At 41.8% G+C, this 23,369-nt stretch overlaps 1 protein-coding gene across 1 annotated transcript in view; it reads right to left on the reverse strand.

The window, feature by feature from the left end:
* The window catches only part of LOC126252990 (selenocysteine lyase-like), a 175,790-nt gene that overhangs the window by 53,237 nt on the left and 99,184 nt on the right, over positions 1 to 23,369 (reverse strand). The window contains exon 5 of the mRNA XM_049954018.1: positions 15,727 to 15,871. Coding sequence (XP_049809975.1) covers positions 15,727 to 15,871 — 145 coding nt within the window. The remainder of the gene's footprint in view (positions 1 to 15,726; positions 15,872 to 23,369) is intronic.

Consider the following 23,369-nt stretch of genomic DNA (forward strand, 5'->3'; position numbering starts at 1 on the left):
AAAGAGCTTGGAGACTGAGGAGAGAGCTGAGAGAGTCTCAGAAGATAACATACTGTATCCGCTGATGGCGGCGGATGTAGTGGACAGCCTGGAGAACAGCGTAAAGCTCCGCAGTATTAACCGAACACTGGTCGGGAAGCCGAAATTGATTTGGGGTGTCGCCAACAATATAGGCACTCCCTACACCTAACGATGTTTTCGAGCCGTCGGTGTAAATAAATGTGGCGTCCGTCATTTGTGCACATAGAGCAGCAAATGCCCGACGATAAACAAGTGAACGGGTACCATCCTTGGGAAATCGACAAAGGTCACGGAGCAGGCAGATCCAGGGACGTAGCCAAGGTGGTGCTGTACCCCAAGTTGTCAAGAAGGTTTTAGGAAAGCGAAAGGAAAGAGAATGGAGCATTTGACGGAAGCGGAATCCCAGTGGTAGTAGGGAGGAGGGGTGGCCTGCATACCCTACATCAAAGGAGGCGTCGAAAAAAATGTCATGGGCTGGATTAGCAGGCATGGAAGACAGATGGCTAGCATAACGACTCAGAAGGACTGCTCGCCGATTGGACAGCGGAGGTTCAGCAGTCTCAGCATAAAGGCTTTCCACAGGGCTGGTGTAAAAAGCTCCAGACACTAAACGTAATCCACGGTGGTGGATAAAGTCGAGACGACGAAGAATAGACGGCCGAGCAGAGGAGTAAACTATGCTTCCATAGCCCAATTTTGAGCGCACTAAGGCACGATAGAGGCGGAGAAGGACTACTTGGTCTGCTCCAAAGGAGGTACCATTCAGGACACGGAGGGTGTTGAGGGATCGCAGACAGCGAGCCGAAAGATAGGAAACGTGGGAGGACCAGCACAGTTTTCTGTCAAACATAAGACCCAAGAATTTAGCGACATCCGAAAATGGAAGGTTGACAGGTCCTAGATGTAAGGAGGGTGGAAGAAACTCCTTAAGTCGCCAAAAATTAACACAAACGGTCTTACTGGGAGAAAAACGGAAGCCGGTTTCGATGCTCCAAGAGTAGACGCGATCGAGACATCCTTGAAGATGTCGTTCAAGAAGGCTGGTCCATTGAGAGCTGTAGTAGATCGCAAAATGGTCCACAAAGAGGGAGCCCGAGACATCAGGAAGGAGACAATCCATAATTGGATTTATGGCAATGGCAAACAGTACAACACTCAGCACGGAGTCCTGGGGTACCCCGTTTTCTTGGGAGAAAGTACGGGAGGGACTAGTGTTCACCCGCACTCTAAATGTGCGCTCTGCCATAAATTCACAAAGAAAAAGGGGCAGCTGACCTTGAAAGCCCCAAGAGAACAGTGTGCGGAGGATGCCTGTCCTCCAACAGGTATCGTATGCTCTCTCCAGATCAAAAAACATTGCTACTGTTTGGCGTTTCCGGAAAAATTGTACATGATATAAGTGGAGAAAGTAACAAGATGGTCAACTGCAGAACGATGCTTTCGGAATCCGCATTGGGCAGGTGTTAAAAGACTGCGGGACTCCAGCCACCAAGCTAAACGGCATTCACCATACGCTCCAAAACCTTACATACACTACTCATGAGAGAAATGGGGCGTTAGCTAGAGGGGAGATGTTTGTCCTTTCCAGGTTTCGGAACAGGAATGACGATAGCTTCCCGCCATCGTCTGGGGAAAGTACTGTCGGTCCAAATTCGATTATAAATGCGAAGGAGGTAACGCGCACTATGGGTTGATAAATGCAGCAACATTTGGATGTGGATACCATCCGGTCCTGGGGCGGAGGAGCGAGAAGAATAGAGTGCATGTTGGAGTTCCCGCATGGAGAGAACAGTATTATAGCTTTCGCGATTTTGAGAGAAGAAAGCAAGAGGTTGCACTTCCGCTGCACGTTTCTTCAGGAGAAACGCTGGCGGGTAATTTGAAGAGCTCGATATCTCAGCAAAGTGTTTACCCAAGGAGTTAGAAATTGCGACGGGGTCCACTAACGTATCATGCGCAACAGTGAGCCCAGAGACCGGGGAGAAACTAGGCGCGCCAGATAACCCTCAAATTCGACTCCAAACTTCCGAGGAGGGAGTGAAGTTGTTAAATGAGCTAGTAAAGAATTTCCAACTTGCCCTCTGGCTATTGCGGATGACGCGACGGCATCGTGCACGGAACTGCTTATATCGGATACAGTTGGCCAAAGTAGGATGGTGGTGGAAAACGCGAAGAGCACGTCGCCGCTCACGTATTGCATCACGGCATGCCTTGTTCCACCAAGGAACTGGGGGGCGCCGGGGCAATTCGGAGGTGCGTGGTATTGAATGTTCTGCAGCTGTAAGAATAATGTCGGTAAGATGTGTGACCTCATCGTCGACGCTAGGAAAGTGACGGTCATCGAATGTCGCTAGAGACAAAAAAAGTGTCCAATCAGCTTGGGCAAACTTCCAGCGTCGCGGGCGCATATATGGCAGTTGAGGCTGCAGTCTAAGGACACATGGAAAGTGGTCACTCGAGTGTGTATCACCAAGGGCGAACCATTCGAAGCGCCAAGCTAGCGGAACAGTACCGACCGAAAGGTCCAAATGAGAGAAATTTGTCGTGGAGGCAGACAAAAATGTAGGGTCCCCAGTGTTGAGGCTAACTAGATCCGCTTGGTGGAAGACGTCTAGCAATAGTGAGCCACGTGGACAAGGATGTGGAGATCCCCAAAGTGGGTGGTGGGCATTGAAGTCCCCAACCAGCAAATATGGGGGTGGAAGCTGACCAAGAAGATGAAGGAGATCAGCTCGTGCCATTGGTGTGGACGATGGAATGTATACACTACAAAGAGAAAAGGTATATCCAGAAAGGGAAAGATGGACAGCGACAGCTTGGAAGGAAGTGTTTAAGTGGATTGGGTGATAATGGAGAGTATCATTGAGAAGAATCATGAGTCCTCCATGTGCTGGAGTGCCTTCAACAGAGGAGAGATCAAATCGGACGGACTGAAAATGGGGGAGAACAAAGCGGTCATGGGGACGCAGCTTTGTTTCCTGAAGACAGAAGATGACCGGCGAGTAGGATCGTAAGAGGACCGACAATTCATCCCGATTGGCTCGAATGCCGCGGATATTCCAGTGGATAATGGACATAGGGTGAACAGAAAATGGAGGAATGTGACCAAGGTGGCCGTCAACTCAGCGACTGCTCAGAGCTAGCGACTGACAGCATGGAATGGCATTCAGCCGAAGGCAGAAGATCCTGATCCATAGGTTGTTCAGGAGCAGCTCCTGCCACCATCGATCGGCCGGTTGATCGGCCGCCAGCAGTGCGCCTTGGCGACACAGAAGACGGCCGAAGGCGATTACCGCCAGGTGGTGCTGTAGATGAGACACGCCATGGCGGAGAAGGAGAGGAACTGAGTTTCTTATTAGCCTTCTTGGAAATATGATGTTTAGATGGAGGAGGAACCGATGGTTGTGAAGTTGGGGTACGTAAAAAATCGTCACAAGTATGCTCTTTTTTCGAAGTCTTGGTGTCTGACTTTTGGGCTCAAGATTTAGCAGAACCCGATGAAGGGTGAACCATAGAGTGGGCAGGCGAAAGTGGTGAGGTTGAACGGGCGATCTTTGCGCTGGCCGATCTGACGACCGTGGTACTAAAGGTGAGGTCCCAAGTCTGCGTGGCCGCCTCCTTTTTTTACCAAGGAGAAGCAAGGACAGTGCTGTATTTTCCTGTCTGAGGCACGGTGGGCTGTCGACTGGCGAATAATTTTCGAGCAGCAAAGGTCGACACCTTTTCCTTCACTCTGATTTCCTGGATGAACTTTTCGTCTTTAAAAATGGGGCAATCTCGAGAGGAAGCAGCGTGGTCACCCATACAGTTGATGCAGCGAGGGGATGGAGGTGGACAAGCACCCTCATGGGCATCCTTGCTACACGTATCACATTTGGCCGGATTGGAACAGGACTGGCTGGTGTGATTGAACCGCTGACACCGATAGCAACGCGTAGGGTTTGGGACGTAAGGGCGAACGGAAATTATCTCATAGCCTGTTTTGATTTTCGATGGGAGCTGAACTTTGTCAAATGTCAGGAAGACAGTGCGGGTTGGAATGATGTTCGTGTCAACCCTTTTCATAACTCTATGAACAGCCGTTACGCCCTGGTCAGACACGTAGTGCTAAATTTCTTCGGCAGACAATCCATCGAGGGAGCGTGTATAAACGACTCCACGCGAGGAATTTAAAGTGCGGTGCGCTTCAACCCGGACAGGGAAGGTGTGGAGCAGTGAAGTACGCAGCAATTTGTGTGCCTGGAGGGCACTGACTGTTTCTAACAACAAGGTGCCTTTTCGTAATCTGGAACAAGACTTTACAGGACGTGCAATTGCGTCGACACCTTTCTGAATAATGAAAGGGTTGACCGTGGAGAAGTCGTGACCTTCGTCAGATCGAGAAACACCAAGGAACTGTGGCAACGATGGAAGGACTGTCTGTGGCTGAGACTCATTGAACTTACGCTTGTGAGCTGACATAGTAGAAGATGAGGAAACCATAGCGAAAGTATCCCCCATGATTACTGGCGTCTCCGATGGCGGGCTCCTTCCTTGTGGGGGCCCTCTCTGAGGACACTCCCGCCTTAGGTGATTGTTCACACCTCAGGTCACAGCCCCCAACAAACGGACGGAGGGACCAATCGGCACTTTCAGAAGGTATCAGCTCGGGTAATCACCCCTCCCTGGGCCTGGCCGTTACCAGGGGGTACGTACGTGTCCTACCTGTCTACCCAGGGTGGGGAATTACGCGTTACCCCGTCACCGGCTACACAAGGAAATGAGTGGGTCGGCCTTCAGACACGCACAGGGAGGAAAAAAGAGAAAGGGAAAGGAAAGAAGAGAGGTCTCAAATGCCACAGCGGAGAAAAGGGCAAAGAGAATAGGTAAGGAAAAGAGAAGGAAAAGAGAAGGACAGAGGAAGGACGAAGATTCGCAAGTGGGGAAAACAAGGAATTTGTTACAGTTTCAATCGTCCGTCTCCGGACGTAGGCACAAACCATGCTCCCAGAGGGGGAGAAAGGGAAGAAAAGAGCCAGAGGTGAGGGGGGGGGGGGGGGCGAAGATGGGGGATGGGGTAGGATGCGGAAAGGGAAGGTATGCAGCCCGGAAACAAAGGAAGGCCACATTAGCTCGGGGTCCCGTGCTCGCTACGCACGTGTCCACAAAAGAGTTGTGGACCCCCTGGGGGGAACAATCAATGTGTCAAGTATAGAAAGAAGAGAATTATTGGCCATATTTCTTTTGATAGGTTACAACCATCTACCAAGATAGAGAATGTATAGTGAAACGAGCAAGCATTGACATAATCTAGCTGTGTCAAAAGCAACATCAAGGGGAAGATTTGCATGCTCATGATAACAGCTTATCCAAAGATGACAGATTTTTAAAAGTGAGACATTGTTGGAAACTCTTGAATGACAGATAGCTAAGTGCTTTCAATAATCAAAAGCTACTATCTACTGATGAAGCCATGATTCTGTGTTATGGTTAGAGGCACCTGTTTTTCGAAAATCGCGAATTCGCGAAATTTCCACAAACTTTTACACATTTTGCTGAAAATGCAAAACTATTTACTTTTAAGCCAAATCGCAAAATAATTGACAAAACTTTGCAAAATCTCGCCAATATAATATATCGAGTATTCCAAAGACATTCTACAATGTTCTGGCGGTGTATTGAGTATTGTGTGTTGGAAATCGTTGTGGATTGCCGGTGCACTGAGTGTGGTATTTTGTGTTTTGTTTTCATGCTACAGATGATTAATAAGGTAGTGACAGTTTTTGACCGAGAAAAGGAATTTTTGTCAGAAGAATTTTATGTTTTCGACAAAAGTAGGAAGATTCATAAGTGGCTCTGAGCACTGTGGGACTTAACATCTGTGGTCATCAGTCCCCTAGAACTTAGACCAACTTAAACCTAACTAACCTAAGGACATCACACACATCCATGCCCGAGGCAGGATTCGAACCTGCGACCGTTGCAGTCGCGCGGTTCCGGACTGCGCGCCTAGAACCGCTAGACCACCGTGGCCGGCAGTAGGAAGATACTTATGTGCAAATATTGCAATGTGCGTATTGAGTGGCAGAGGAAGGACACGTGCCTGAAACATATTAATAACCGTTCTTCCCATAAGAAGAACAAGGAGAAGGCACTAACAACTACTGGTATAAAAAGACAAGCTACGCTCACGGAAGTCACTGCAGCAGCAAAACGAGCGAAAACTGATAAAGAAGAATTCATTTTATCGACTACTCGAGTTTTCACTGAGGCTAGAATTCTGATGGAAAAAGTTGATCATCCGAAGCTGAGAGAATGGATGAACAAGTACATACCAGGTTTGTGTAATAATTGATTTACTGTCTGCTAATCGCAGCAAAGATTTGGTAATCTCGATAGACAATAATTTTTGTTGGTCAGAATAGGGCTATATTAAAAACAATTTTTCCTCGAGCACCCTCTTAAAAAAAAAGTTTTATAATTGGGTAATATGGTAATTTAATTCATTACATAGTACTCTAATAGCAGTTCTATTGACATTTTTAAGGTGCTGGAGACTTACCCTCAGCTGGAAGACTACGGGAAGGTTACATACCTCGAATCATCAAAAGAGGAGGAAAGATTAAAAGGAGCAGTGAAAGAATAAAGAGTTTCAATTCTTTGTGATAAAATGACAGACAGAAAAGGGCTGTGTGTGTTCGTGGTTCTGATAAAAGTACTTAGTTGTGGCGATGGTGCAGTTCAGAAATTATTTGTCGGGTGAGTGAAAGTTATTGCAAATGCAAATGCTACAAAATGTGTGCAAGCAATTAGTGTAATACAGAAACTTGAAATTCAGTACAGAAATGTAGTTTCTATAACTTCAGATTAAGCCCGTTATATGGGCAGGTGTATAAGAGCAGTTAGGGTTTTAGTTTCAGAAGGGTTAGTATGCACACAATGCTGGGCTCATAAATTAAATTTGGTTGGCAATGTGTGGGCTGTGGAACTTTGTGATTTAAATCATTGTGTTTTGCAGACAAAACACATCTTCCTGAACACCCGAAAGAGAAAGCATGCATACATTCAGTTCTTAGCTCAGAAATATGTTGGTGTACCCACAAAAGCTACCTTGGAGAATATCTCTGTGATATAGTAGAATTTGTTGAAACTGTTGAAGATTATAGAGTGTAGCTGTCAATTATTTTAAAGCTTTGACTTCTGCTGAAGTAAAAAAAATTCATGCCTAGCTATTTTCTTGTTGAGCACTGCTCAAAATGTTGCAATTTGCTGCTGACATTAGAGTGCTCTAAGATACAGTTAATTCATCTTCTGCAGTCTAAGCTTGGTGACCTTGCAAAGACCTTTAAGTTACTAGAGAGAGGACGCTTCCCCCCCCCCCCCCCCCCCCCCTCCTCGAGACGACCTCAGAAAAACTTCTTAAACTGCCAGAGCATATGCAAGTACAGTTACCATCACTCTTCCAGTCTGTAGGTAGAGCAAGTCTTACAAAACTGAACCATTTGATGGAGTGTGATACAGGAAAAATTGTCATTTCTTCTATAGGTAAATTGTTTGATCCGCGAAACATAAGAAAAGGCAATTTAAACAGTGATGAAATCTCTCAGCTGCTAAAGAAAATACCCATTCTAGAAGAACTTCCAACGTCAGAATTTCTTGTACCATACACATTGTTTAGGGATTTTGTAGTTAGTTCTTGTAGAGAAGGCAAAGATGTTGATGTGATTGGTATTCTTCTTTCCCTGAAAGCAGAGTATGGACTTTTTGTGGAAGATGCAGTGAAGGCTTTGTGGATTAAAGACAGTAATGTTGATAGTGAGAGATCATATTCTAGATATTGCAATATAATGTCTGACAGGAGAACAGCTCTGACTCCCAGTAATATGGAAGTCATGGTATCCTTGTCTTTCTCAGAGCGACTTGTGGGTTGTGTACATAGACTAGGACAGGATAAATGTTTTCCAAACTTTCATGATTTGGTATTTGTGTTTTAATAAGCTCTATAATTTTTATACTTTTTCAATTTATGTAAAATAAAAGATTTTTCACTGCAAATGTGCCATAAATGTATTTCCTTTAACTTTCACTGCTAAAAAGTGGAAAAAAAATTAAGCGAAATTATTGACGAAATGGGTAAAAAACTAGCAAAAAATATTCCGAAATAACTTTTTAAAAATGACGAAATCAGGCAAAAAATTTCACCACAAACAGGTGCCCTAAAGTTATGGTAGATGTGATACAAAGTAATATATGGTAGGTAAACCAATAAGTCTATGCACTAGACTTGGGGTATCTAGTTCAAGTCTAGCTGTTCCCAGGGTGCTGCAAGAGGAAACCTAGGCCTAAGTAGGTGGGTCAGTTGCATTCAACATAGTATCAGAACTTCCATTTGAGAATGAACAGACATACAACTTCTTTTTCATAACTTTTTTACTTTAATGGCATTAATGGGTGCACTGAAAGAAAAGCTCTGCACTGGAACTGAAACAATTTGTCCCAACAGGATAGAGGGTGCTCCTCTGCAAGACCCCCTTAAAAAGAAAAAAAGCTAAAAGAGGACCATATGATCAAGTAACTTATAATAAATCTAAACTGACTCTAGATTCGCTACCATGGTATTGTTACCATGGCCTCAAAAGAAGTGGAATTGAAGCAACTGGAAAATCTGAACACTGCAATAGAAGGGAGGAAAGTTTACTGACTTAATTACACCTGCTGCAGTCATTAGCTACAGCACTTACAAGGGAGAGCAGACAGACTTGATGAAAATGTTAGAAAATATAGGATTAATTTCAGAACAGCTTCTTGCTTTTCTGCTAAACACATCAGTAAACAATGTTTAGCTGCAGTACAGACAACACTATAGTTTAAGGATAAACCACTGGATCTACTTGGCTTCACAATGTATGTGGTAAACTGCTACTTTCAGAGTATAAACTCAAGACAGTCACCTGTCCATCCAGTGCAAAAACTGAAATATTTACACAAAAGGATGCTCAGTGATGTACACTGTGATGTAGAAGATCATCTGACAGTACCATTTGGCAAACAATTAAGATACGGCCAATACAAGAAGAATGCAATGAGACAATGTCAAAAATGTGAAACTCCTTTGCGTGCAAGTTGTTTTGCACAGCATCATATACACAAAGTTGCACTAGAACTTACTAAGATAGTGTAAGGTATTTATCGCCCTATTTGGTTTAGACAGTGGTCAGAAACAGTCTGAAAAGTTTGTAAGGGTGTTGCTGGGTAGTTTGTGCTGAGATTTTTTTTTTTATTGTGCCATTTCAGAGTTAATTAGCATTGAAGTAGCCAATCAGGCTCTGCACATGCATATTCAAGCAGCCCACCAGAGACGGGAATTCCAAAACAGCTGAACGGCAAACCTTCTTGGCCTTGCAATTTTTTGATCCTCATTAATGCTTATTAGTTTCCCTTGCTTTTTAATATCTATGTTTTACTGCATCAACAGAACTATCAGTAATATGTTCTTGTTACTAGTGACCTTAACAGCACATTTACTGTGTTCAAATGACTTAACAGTATGCAAATGACAATGGAATAGGTAAATGATATGCTGCAACACAGATTACAAAAAGGAAAAGGAAGGCAATTTTTTGTTCTCCAGAGACAGTCTATATATGGCACAATAATTGATAGTGTAGCTACACAGCTAGAAAACTTCCAGAATTTGGATAGCTTAACAGTAAAAACATGTTACCAATAAGGAGTTATAAGAATCAGCAATAAAACAGTAGAATGCCAAGAAATACAGGCCTATGTTATATCAACTGACCAACACAGACTGAGTTTATCACTTGTTTTAAGATGGATGGTGGAGAGGTAGTGACAGGTGCAAAATAACTGAAACAGAAGTTGAGGAACAAATGCTAATGCTTAGATTTGCAATTTGATATAGCATACCTTCGGATGACATGGAGAATGACTTAAAAACTTAAATGGAATGGAGCTGTTGCGTAACACACAATTTCTTGTTGTGAAATAAATTTAACAAACATAAATAATAGAGGCTTTAAAATGGAAGCGAGAGAGAGAGAGAGAGAGAGAGAGAGAGAGAGAGAGAGAGAGAGAGAGAGAGAGAGAGAGAGAGAGAAGGAGATGGTACAACATGAAACTAAGAAAGTTTTCTCACAGCTGGTCCTTTGTCTGGTGTCACCTCATTGCTCGCAACGCTATGTTTACGAAAAATGAGAGAAACGGGCACGATTCACATCTGTTGTTTGGAGAACAATGTAAGAGCTCAGTGCTCTTAAATCTATAGAGATTTTTTATTAATTGGTACCAGAAAACACAGCTTGCCATGTTGTAATGAAATAAACTTCAGAAAACAACTAATTTCAAAGCTAATGACATCATAACAGAAAACCATCATTTTTCAGATATGGCTGGGAGAAATTATCATGAGAAACTTAGAACAATACAAGACAATAAAATGCTAGACATCCTTTTGTATTTTAGTAAGGGATGATCACCTGTGACAATACTGTAATGATATATCAGTAGAAGTGCTGCAGTATGGCCAACTATACAGACCGGGATATATGACTTTGACATCCGTTCTAAGACAGAATGAGTGCCAAACAGCAAATAGGCTACCACATGAAGCATTGTGAGTATACAATGTGACTGAGATCTTGTGAGCTTGAAATCACTGAAGCCTATAATAATTTGACAGCATGTATGTTTTTAAGTTAGATAATTCCATTTTGCATGCATTATTTCTATGACTGGTATACTTGTCTTCTTTGGGTGTTCAAAACAGTGCCTTATGCAAGCTCAGAGCAGCAGAGGAGATGATTAGGTCTGCCATCAGAATAGTATGAATATCAAATGTAATCATTAATTCAGTTAGGAATTTAAAAAAAAATTATCAATTACAATCATAAAATGTCTTCGTTTCATGACAGGTTGACCTGTTTTCTTAAAACTATTCCTCCAAATGTCTTAGCAATAATTAACAGTGTTGCCTTGAAATTTCCCATGGCCACAAGAGATGATGATAATGTTTGGTTTGTGGGGCACTCAACTGTGCGGTACAAATTCCCAATCTTTAACCAGTCCAATCTCGCCACTTTCATGAATGATGATGGAATGACAAATACAACACAACCACCCAGGTGGAAAGAATACCCAACCTGGCAGGGAATCGAACCCAGGACCCCCTGATCCAGAGGCAGCAATGCTAGGCACTAGATCACGAGCTGTGGACAGGGCCACAAAAGAGAACAATACTGTTAGATATACCAAATCAGTCAAATGATAAGTAATATTGTAAACAACTCATATGTTGTTCCAAATATACTATATGCCTATTAACCATCATCTTGGTCCCAAATACATCATATGTCAGACTTCTTAGCTCTTTCGCAGCTGCAAGGGCCAAACATCTTATGGGGCCAAACATATTGTGCACCTGGCCAGCAGGCAGCTGACTCAGCCCAATGACAGCTGCAGGCTGCGTCCACATGCCGGCATACATAGAACCACTCTCCAATAATGTTGTTGTTGTTGTGGTCTTCAGTCCTGAGACTGGTTTGATGCAGCTCTCCATGCTACTCTATCCTGTGCAAGCTTCTTCATCTCCCAGTACCTACTGCAACCTACATCCTTCTGAATCTGCTTAGTGTATTGATCTCTTGGTCTCCCTCTACGATTTTTATCCTCCACGCTGCCCTCCAATGCTAAATTTGTGATCCCTTGATGCCTCAAAACATGTCCTACCAACCGATCCCTTCTTCTAGTCAAGTTGTGCCACAAACTCCTCTTCTCCCCAATCCTATTCAATAACTCCTCATTAGTTATGTGGTCTACCCACCTTATCTTCAGCATTCTTCTGTAGCACCACATTTCGAAAGCTTCTATTCTCTTCTTGTCTAAACTGGTTATCATCCATGTTTCACTTCCATACATGGCTACACTCGACACAAATACTTTCAGAAATGACTTCCTGACACTTAAATCTATACTCGATGTTAACAAATTTCTCTTCTTCAGAAACGCTTTGCTTGCCATTGCCAGTCTACATTTTATATCCTCTCTACTTCGACCATCATCAGTTATTTTACTCCCTAAATAGCAAAACTCCTTTACTACTTTAAGTGTCTCATTTCCTAATCTAATCCCCTCAGCATCACCCGATTTAATTTGACTACATTCCATTATCCTCGTTTTGCTTTTGTTGATGTTCATCTTATATCCTCCTTTCAAGACACTGTCCATTCCGTTCAACTGCTCTTCCAAGTCCTTTGCTGTCTCTGACAGAATTACAATGTCATCGGCGAACCTCAAAGTTTTTACTTCTTCTCCATGAATTTTAATACCTACTCCGAATTTTTCTTTTGTTTCCTTTACTGCTTGCTCAATATACAGATTGAATAACATCGGGGAGAGGCTACAACCCTGTCTCACTCCTTTCCCAACCACTGCTTCCCTTTCATGTCCCTCGACTCTTATAACTGCCATCTGGTTTCTGTACAAATTGTAAATAGCCTTTCGCTCCTTGTATTTTACCCCTGCCACCTTCAGAATTTGAAAGAGAGTATTCCAGTTAACATTGTCAAAAGCTTTCTCTAAGTCTACAAATGCTAGAAACGTAGGTTTGCCTTTTCTTAACCTTTCTTCTAAGATAAGTCGTAAGGTTAGTATTGCCTCAGGTGTTCCAACATTTCTACGGAATCCAAACTGATCTTCCCCGAGGTCCGCTTCTACCAGTTTTTCCATTCGTCTGTAAAGAATTCGCGTTAGTATTTTGCAGCTGTGACTTATTAAACTGATAGTTCGGTAATTTTCACATCTGTCAACACCTGCTTTCTTTGGGATTGGAATTATCATATTCTTCTTGAAGTCTGTGGGTATTTCGCCTGTCTCATACATCTTGCTCACCAGATGGTAGAGTTTTGTCATGACTGGTTCTCCCAAGGCCATCAGTAGTTCTAATGGAATGTTGTCTACTCCCGGGGCCTTGTTTCGACTCAGGTCTTTCAGTGCTCTGTCAAACTCTTCACGCAGTATCATATCTCCCATTTCATCTTCATCTACATCCTCTTCCATTTCCATAATATTGTCCTCATGTACATCGCCCTTGTATAAACCCTCTATATACTCCTTCCACCTTTCTGCCTTCCCTTCTTTGCTTAGAACTGGGTTGCCATCTGAGCTCTTGATATTCATACAAGTAGTTCTCTTTTCTCCAAAGGTCCCTTTAATTTTCCTGTAGGCAGTATCTATCTTACCCCTAGTGAGACAAGCCTCTACATCCTTACATTTGTCCTCTAGCCATCCCTGCTTAGCCATTTTGCACTTCCTGTCGATCTCATTTTTGAGACGTTTGTATTCCTTTTTGCCTGCTTCATTTACTGCATTTTTATATTTTCTCCTTTCATCAGTTAAATTCAGTATTTCTTGTGTTACCCAAGGATTTCTATTAGCCCTCGTCTTTTTACCTACTTGATCCTCTGCTGCCTTCACTACTTCATCCCTCAGAGCTACCCATTCTTCTTCTACTGTATTTCTTTCCCCCATTCCTGTCAATTGTTCCCTTACGCTCTCCCTGAAACTCTCTACAACCTTTGGTTCTTTCAGTTTATCCAGGTCCCATCTCCTTAAATTCCCACCTTTTTGCAGTTTCTTCAGTTTCAATCTGCAGTTCATAACCAATAGATTGTGGTCAGAATCCACATCTGCCCCTGGAAATGTCTTACAGTTTAAAACCTGGTTCCTAAATCTCTGTCTTACCATTATATAATCTATCTGATACCTTTTAGTATCTCCAGGATTCTTCCAGGTATACAACCTTCTTTTATGATTCTTGAACCAAGTGTTAGCTCCAATAATATTATTTATAAAATCAGTACCAAATGTTATGGTCACAATGGTTACTGTTCTGATCACCACAAAAAGAGCTTCAAAACTGATCTACACTTTCTGTTATAAGTTTATTCTGCCATGAGAAAAAATTGTTTTAGAAAAATAATAAGAACTGTAACTCTTCAGGCTTTCCCGGCGATCTAATGACATCTTGGGTTGTCGGGTGTTCTGCCGAATATCAGCGTCGTACTTGCATGATATTTCGGTCACGTAGCTCGTAACCTTCATCAGGTGCGACCTGAGACTGAAAAAGTCTCAGGTCGCACCTGATGAAGGTTACGAGCTACGTGACCGAAATATCGTGCAAGTACGACGCTGATATCTGGCAGAACACCCGACAACCCAAGATGTCATGATAAGAACTGTTTATTTTGTAATTGAAAAAGTCTGCGACTTGAGATTTACCCAATCTACAACCTACATCAGGCAAATATGTTTCACGACAAACAGTTTTAAAGTGAGCATTTTCTAGCATTTTCTACACTCATAAATAACTAATAATTACTGAACTTTAAAATCAAATAGTCCCATATATTTGATGCAGAATTAAACAAGAAACATATTGGTGTAACACATTTTGTGACAGGTCTGTTGGTTTAACTGCAATTAATACCTCCATAAAAAAATCTGAAAATCGGCATCCACTGGCTTTCTGCTTGCCATTTTCTCTTTCATCTCATCGCCTTCTGTGCAATTTGGTTTAGTGGTTTCCTATCCTCATTTTTTAAGCACGCTTTGGACTGCCGCTGTCCGAGTTTAAAAACAATTTTTTCTTTTTACTATTTTTACTTTCTATTTTCTTAGAATACACACAGTTACAGAAACAACTTACTATTTCTGTATAGTGTGATACACAGCACACACTTTGCAGCTTATGTGTCTTTTTCATTACGAGTTAGCAGGACGTACTACACAGCATCTTTAGGAAATCTCATTTGTCCCCATTACTCCAAGGAACCCTGGATAGTGTTTTTTATTTTGCAATCAAAATGAAGTTTCTTCTTTTGGTATCCAAGGGATCTCAGATTTGTGTGTCTGTCCATAAAATTTATCCAGCAACTGGTGGATTAGTTCCAAACAGAATTTTGCCAGTGGCATCTTCTGTTGCTTTTGTATTTAAAAAATGTTTTTTCATTCAGCACAGGCAAGTCAATCAAATGAAAGGATGCTTTCTTGCATCACTTCACTGTCTGTCAGGTGCAGAAATTAACACCATGTCTGTCTTAACAGCACCCATTGACTTATAGCAAACTGCACAAGTGGGTTCAATTTATTTTGGCTTGTTTTATGTTTTTTTCAGTCTCAAAAAAATTTCAGCAATTTACAGTACAAGGAATCCAGACTTCTTTGTTGCCCATTCATTTCAGTGCCAACAGTGTTCCACAGGACTTTATTCGTATTTCCCATTTTGTCTGTCTGTCAGAGAATGAGGGTAAATGTTGCCTGTTTTTGCATGCTGTTCCAATGGAAATTGTACATTTCTCTTGGAACCACAGGAGTAATTTGGGGTTCAAATACCAATCATCAAATGGTATGACCTTGGTTGACATATGGCAATAATAAACTCACAACACTGCCTGATTTTCCAAATTCAGTATTTCCGTATCCTATTTTCACAGTGGTGCTAGTGTAGTAAATGTAATCTAGAATATAACTGCTTTGTATGTCACAAAGGACTAAAATTTTAAAGTAAACTGCTATATTTCTTCATTATATTCTGCTTAAATAAAAGCTTTCCTTTAAAAAATAACAGACTGTCATCTACCACAAAGTTTTCAAACAGGAATTTAAGAATGTACCCATACACAGAGGCGACACTTCCATTGTCAATTTTACCTTGTGGCCAACTACTGTGAGGTAATCAACATTCAGGGTTTCAAAATTTACTGAAATTTTGCCAATACCCTGAGCAGCATCTGTGTGCAATAATATCTGTGGCAAGCAAATATTCGCTCTTTCAGCATTGATTTTTTTCAAATCCCTGAAAGCAAGAAAATAAATGTTCTGATTTGTACACAAAAATTTCAAAATCAGTAATTCATATAGCAACAAACAATTAAAAGAATTAACAAAAAACTGCAGAAAGTAACACTGACTTGGTAAACAGACCACTGCATTAATTTCTCCCCCATAAAACATCACTGAAAATGCTTTTGTTTACAATGTAGGAATACTTTAAGCTATAAATTTACAATCTGAGATGAATACTCTCTGTATTCAGTAATTCTTTAAATAACATTATATTTCCACCTACTCAACCATCGGAATGGAACGAAAACAGCAGTACTGCAAACAGCATCCATACTATGTTTAGCATTTATATATAATATTTTCAAGTAATATTGAGAAAATATTAGAAGCAGGAAGAAAAGGTGAAGAGGCACATAGCAGAAGTTTACTTATGTAGGCTAGACAATGTAACGAAATATAAATTTAATACAAAGAAGAAATCATTGCATATACTGCCAGTGTTTGACGAATGCCAACCGTGTACTGAAATATAAGGGACTTATGTTTAGAAAGCCCATAAATAATGTGAATCAGCAGTCAGTTGGCTACTAATACTGACACTAAAATGGTACACAAAGACAGAACACCTGACTGATTCTATACTTATAAATACTTTTGGATTAAAGGAGACCACTCATCAGAATGCAACAGTGTTGAGTTGTGGAGAATGGGGGCGATGGGGGCAGGGCTGCTACCTTCCAGAACACTCCTCTCTTACGAGCCAGAGTACAGCGCATGCATCCCCCCCCCTCCCCCCCTGTGCTTTTTGACAGCTGCCATCCCTTGCACAACAAAAAATCCATCCCACATAGCCAACTCACTTGTGGATGAAGTACCTGCAGTGACAACTCCCTTGCTCAGTGAGCTGAAGAACTTTATCCGACAGGCAATAACATCCAAATCTAGTTCACAAACAGATTTTCCAAGTCATATCCTCACACCCCCAACTCTCCCACTACCCCCTAGAATCAGCTACAAAGTAGCGCACACCTCCCTCCCCCCTCGTCACCCATTATCACCCTGGACTCCTGGACTGGAACAACTGAACTGTATTTACTTATCTCTCAATCACATCATGAAATGAGGGACATCCTATCCAACATCCATCCCATCCTCCCAAAGTGGTGTTCCATCACCCACGCAAACTACACCACATTCTAGTCCATCCCTGTACCACTCTCACTCCCAAACCCTTGATGTGTGAGAACTGCCCAGTCCACTCATCCTGCACTTTCTATTCTAGCCCTGTCGCAGGCTTACCTTACCCAATCAGAGATCAGGCCACCTGCGAAAGCAGCTACATTTTATACCAGAACTGCTGCAAACACTGCACAGCTTTTTATGTCAGTGTGATTACCAACCAGTTGGCCACCACCAAACTGTTGCCACACCACCAAACTGTTGCCAAGAATGAAGTTGACCATCTAGTGGTACAACATGAAGCTGAACACATCACCCTCAATTTCAGTCTATCTGGATCCTTCCCTCCACTACCAGCTTCTCTCAACTACGTAGATGGGAGTTATCCTTACAACACATCCTTCACTCCCATAAACATCTTGGCCGCAATCTCAACTAACGTACTGTCCTCACTCCCTCCATGCAAGTTTCCCCTTCCTCTATCCTATCATATTTTCTCAATTCACATCTCCAAGTCACCTTCAGCATGTGTCACTCCCCTACAAAAGTGTATCACATGCACTGCCTCTATTCTATACTTATATTTTTTTCTTTTTTCTTATGTGAGCTATTTCTTTCACAGTTCTTGTGTCAATATCCAGTTTTGGTTTCAGGCTCATCTGATGCTCTAATGAAACAATAATTCATTTTGTACACAGGCTTTTTGTATGTGTGTGCATTGCAAAATTTCCATTATCTCAACTAACAATTCTGCACTGAAGCAAAGAACATCAAACTGATGTCTCCTTCCAACTTCTCTCTCCCCTGCTACTGCCTATGATGAATCCTTATTCTTTCCTCTTATCTATGATGGAAACATTTAAAACTGATTATATCTGATAATGGAGTGATGAATAAAATCCATCTTCAGGAAATCATTATTTTCATTAATGTAAAATTTATTTTGAATCCTGTATGTTCATCTTCATCTGGTGCTTAAAAGTCACCACATACTCATATGTACATTTGCATTAATAGCTGCTCCAGGCAGAAGATGTCTTTTGTTGGTGCTGCACATTTTTGTGAGTTTGGCTGAGATAAACTGACACTGCAATGTTAATATTTGTCATGCTGGTGATGAAGTTGCACAGAATCAGCTAAATAAAAAGTCTGGGTAATTAGCACGTTTATTTATATGTAAAAGCCAATATCAGAATTTTTTTTGTGAGACAGCATGTGCCAGATTGATGTGCCAATCTGAAATTCTAGATTCACAGATTTTAGTGTTTGTGTCACTTCTGCATAATCTTTCATCAATTGTAGCAATACTCATTTGCATTTGGAGAAATTTTGAACATTTTCGTTTAAAATTTTTGAAAACAGTAGGACTATGCTCATTCAAAACAATCATTCTCTAATTTCATGGTATAATTATGTGAGACATATATAATTTTTGATGCTTACAAAACTATATTTTTGAAAATTTTCGTAAGTTACAGAGCTGTGGTTAACTTATTTTGTAGTAAATCAGTTTTGTGATTCATAGTTACTGCTAAAGAATACATCACACTGAATTTAATTGAACGTCAATGCAAATAAACATACATTTTTGAGAACTTTTGGAAATTACAATTGGTCTGTGCATAAACTAATTCATAATAAATCGGCATGTGTGATTTAATTACTGTAGCACATATTGTAACTAACATTGTGTTACATCTAGTTTCTCCTTTTGTGAGAATTATGTACTATTTACATTTATTGTAATTAACTCTATTTCTGAGTTTGTTAGCAACTATAACTACCTCAAAAAGTTTAGAAAACTAGTAATTTTTACCACAGGTTTTCTTGTTGTCTTAACAGCTTCAATTATTTCAGGGAATTACTAATTTTTTAGCTCAGCAGATTAAAAGATAGTCAGCAGGGCTGGTTTAAAGTTATTTTTTCACTATGCTGTAAAACACTGCACCGGCCACAATGCAGCCCAAACGTGAATATTGTTTTCGAACACAGGATGAGTTAGTTGGCATTCACAAGCAGCTGGAAATTGCCCTGACCACTGTCAAACAATTGGCAGCTGTTGTGAATCAGTGCACCAGAAGAGTGTCATGTACCAGGACCTAACGTATCTAAGTTAACTCGAGTACTATCATCCCCTGTGGATCCTGTCTCCTCTGTGGGCGAACATCATCTGTCATTCCCCACTCACTTTACTGTAAGTGGCGTGTCAACGGTAGTTCTACGTGTCCTGTACAGGGTACACAGGGACCAGGGAGGACTCAGGGTGTTATACCAATCCCTTTAACCAAAAGGTCAGGCAAAATTTACCAGGCAGGACGAGAAGGAAAGTCTGGTCATTGGGGACAGTACTGGACAAGATTTGAAAACCTGAGAGCTTAAATGTGGAAGACAGGATAATATGCAAAACAGAAATTACTGCTAAAACATCATGCACAAGTTAATAAGAGTGAAAGCCTAAGTGCATTTTACGTAACAGAGGTGGGAGGGGAATGGCAAGAAATAGACAGGTCAGGAAATGAAACCTGTGAAAAACTAAACTGTGTGAAGAAAGGAGTAGCTACAGTGAAGAAATGCTGACACAGCAGAAATTAATGCAAATTAAGATCAGGTAGGTGGTGGGCACCAAGGACATGTTGTAACACTAGTCCCCACCTGGGGAGTTCTGAGAAACTGGGGGGAAGAACCAGATGGTGTGTATGGTGGAACAGGCACTGAGGTCACAACTGTCACATTGTATGGCACACTCTGCAAGAGGTTATTGTATGCCACAAGTAAACACCCACTGCCTATGCCCATTCAACCTAACTGATAACTTTGTGGTAGGCATGCCAATGTAGAAGGCCAAACAGTGTTTACATAACAGGTGATATATGATGTGCCATTTCACAGGTGGCTCTCCCTTTGATAGCATACATTTCATCATGTACAGGGCTGGTACAGGTGGTAATAGGAGGGCGCTTAGGGCAAGACTTGCAGTGGGGATGGTCGCACGGGTAGGAGCCATAGGGTAACTACTTCTTTCTTCACCCCGTTTTAATTTTCTACATCTTTCATTTTCTGGTTGCCTATTTTCGCTGTCCCCTCTTCCACCTCTGTTATGTACAATGCACTTAGCTTTTCATTCTTATTAACATGTGCACTGTGTTTTAGCAGTAATCTCTGTTTTCCATATTATCCTGTCTTCCGTCTTTAAGCTCTCAGGTTTCCAAATCTCTTCTGGTGCAGTCCTCAACAATCAGTCTTTCCTTCTCATCCCATCTGGTAAGTCTCCCCTGGCCCATAGTTCTGGGTGACATTTCTGGGATCTACCCCTTTTCCTAAACCTCTCTAGTCCTTTTCCTTACTCCTCTTCCTTCCCCTTAAACCCCTCAGCTGGAAGTAGGTGCCATTGGCGCCAAAAGTTTGCATAAGTATAACTTTCTTATATGTGCCACCACTTGGCGTATAGATTTTTTATCTATCCAATAACATTATATTCTCAAAAATTGATTATTTTCATTGTCATATTAACTTTGAAACTTGGTCTTTTTTAGCATGTGTTAGCTTTGTAAGATATATCAAACGCAAAATTTGCCAGTGAAATTTTTTATAACAGCATAAATTGCTGATCACCTGGGACCAGACCAAAATTTTTGTAAGTGACTAGTCCTCAGTATTAAGATTTGAATGAGAGAGTAATGCTCCATGATTTAAGAAATTCATTGCATAATCTCACAGTAACGTAATTGATCTTGTGTAAAATGAAATTTACTTTGAAAATAACACTTCTGAAATCACCAATCACAACATTTTTCCATGACCTGTTAGAAATGTAAACAGTTATAACAGCACACTCATCAAAATGAGGCTTATGAGAAAGATGCATCATGAGCAGTTTTATGTTATGAAGTATTGCAGAGTCTGTGGATATGTTATGCTGTCGGCTCAGCAGATGCTTGTGTATGTACTGCATTTTGTTGCTGTAAATGGGACATTTTATTTGCAACTAAAGTTTTATTTTGGTGTTATTCTCTTGTTTATGTTTTATTGCTACAGTATTACTCTGCAGTATTGGGCTACGAGTATCACTAATTACCAGTCAAAATTACAAAAAATGAACTGAAAACTAAAACAATGAAAAATTTCCAGAATTCTAAAAAATCTGCCATGCCTTCCCTGGATTTCTCATGGATGAAAAAATTCCCAGGTTTTTCCTGCATTTCCTGGTTGTCCCGGGGCATATACACCCTGTTTCCACTGAAACTGAAACATCATCGTGTGATTCACTTTCCCATTGGGAAACCTGCTTTGTCCTAGATCAAGAGGACTGATTGATTGATTGATTGGTTTAAAGGAGGGGGGAGGAACAAACTGCAAGGTCATTGATCCCTTGTTCCTGGTAAAATAATTACACAAGGGAAAGAAGGAAAGAAAGGAGATGTACAGCACAATAACAAGAGATTGGAAGAACCAGAAAACAACAGGACAACCAACATCACTATGAGCAAAACAGGAAAAGACAACCATAGAGAGAAGCAATAAATAGGTAGAAGCAATAAAAACAAGAGAGCAGATGAACTGTGGCTGGCCGACCACGAGAATAAAAAGGAAAAGCCAGACACTCTGTGACACATTAAAACATCCAGCCTAAAAGTATTAGAGTGGAGAACACAGAGGGACAAAGGACATGCGCGAAAACTTATATCGATAGCTTGTGGGCCGCTCAAGGAGTCGGTACACAGAAGAAATGACTCCCCAAGGTAGGAACGGATGTGCTCAAGACCATGAGATACAGCCACCAGCACAGCAGTGAAAATACTGCAGCCATCAGGCAAGGAATGCTGTTCAGCATGTCCTCCATGGACATATGTGAAGCCGACATGCTTATCAGCCATCGAGCCATTGGTGTAAAACACTTCATGGCCTCAGTACATGTCAAGAATCAAGAGTAAGTGGCAGCGGAGAGCCGCGAGGTTAACTAAGTCCTTAGGTCCAGGCGAAGCTGCGGTCTAGGAGTACACCAAGGAGGTGTGCTTAAATGGACCCCAATTATAGGTGGTAAAGGCAAGGACTTCAGTTCAGAAAGAAGGGATCAGACACGAACTGCAATTGGAACCCTGACCTGGGCCGCCGATGCGGGAGATGAACCGCTGTGGGTGGGAAAAGGAGACGGTAATTTGGATGTGAAGGAGAACTACAAACCTGTGCAACGTAACTGGCCAGCAGTTGTGCATGCCTAACCTGCAATGGAGGGACTCTGGTCTCCACCACGACGGTGGTCACCGGAATCATCCTAAAAGCTCCTGTCGCTAAGCGAATGCCACAGTGGTGCACTGGGTTGAGTAATCACAATGCTGAGGGCGTCACCAAACCTTAAACCAGATTCCCACAGTCAAGGCAGGATGGAACAGAGGCTCTGTAGAGCTGCAGCAGCATAGAGCAATCTGCACCCCAAATGGTGTTGCTCAGGCAGCGGAGGACATTGTGGCGCTGCCAGCACTTCCACTTAAGCTGACGAAGGTGAGGAAGCCAAGTCAATCGGGCGTCGAAACCAGTCATAAGAATCGATATGTCTACACTACAGTGAGTGGATCGTCGTTAAGGTAAAGTTCTGGTTCTGGATGAACGGTGTGATGCCGACAGAAGTGTATAACACACAACTTTGCAGCCAAAAACTGGAAACCATGGGCTAGAACCCATGACTGAGCCTTCTGGATGGCTCCCTGTAGGTGCCGCTCAGCAACACCAGTATTGGTGGAGCAGTACAAAACGCAGAAGTCGTCTACATACAGAGAAGGTGAGACAGACGGCCCTACGGCTGCTGCTAGACCATTAATGGCCACTAAAAATAGAGATACACTCAATACAGAGCCCTGTGGCACCCCATTCTCCTGGATATGGGGGTAATTATGGGAGGCACCAACTACGACACGGAAAGTATGAAGCGACAGGAAATTTTGGATGAAAATCAGGAGCGGGTCTCTGAGAGCCTGTTCATATAATGCGGCAAGGATATGATGTCGTCAGGTCGTGTCATACGCTTTTCGTAAATCAAAAAAGATGGCAACCAAGTGTTGGCATCCGGAAAAGGCTGTTCGGATGGCAGACTCAAAGGACACTAGGTTATCAGTGTGTAACCTCCCCCTCACTTATCGACCTTAATGACAGTGAAAAATTAAAAGCGCGTGTACCTAATGGGAAATTTGGGAAAGCAATCGTCACCGAAGTTAATCTGTCGGTAAAGAGGGAGGAAAGGGTTACATCTAAATGAAAGGAAAAATGCAAATGAAACTGGTGGAAATTAATTTTAAAAAGGGGTAAAGTTAATAAAGAAAGTAAATGTGCGGCCG

This window comes from Schistocerca nitens, chromosome 4 (assembly GCF_023898315.1).
Source record: "Schistocerca nitens isolate TAMUIC-IGC-003100 chromosome 4, iqSchNite1.1, whole genome shotgun sequence".
In the NCBI taxonomy this organism is placed as follows: domain Eukaryota; kingdom Metazoa; phylum Arthropoda; class Insecta; order Orthoptera; family Acrididae; genus Schistocerca; species Schistocerca nitens.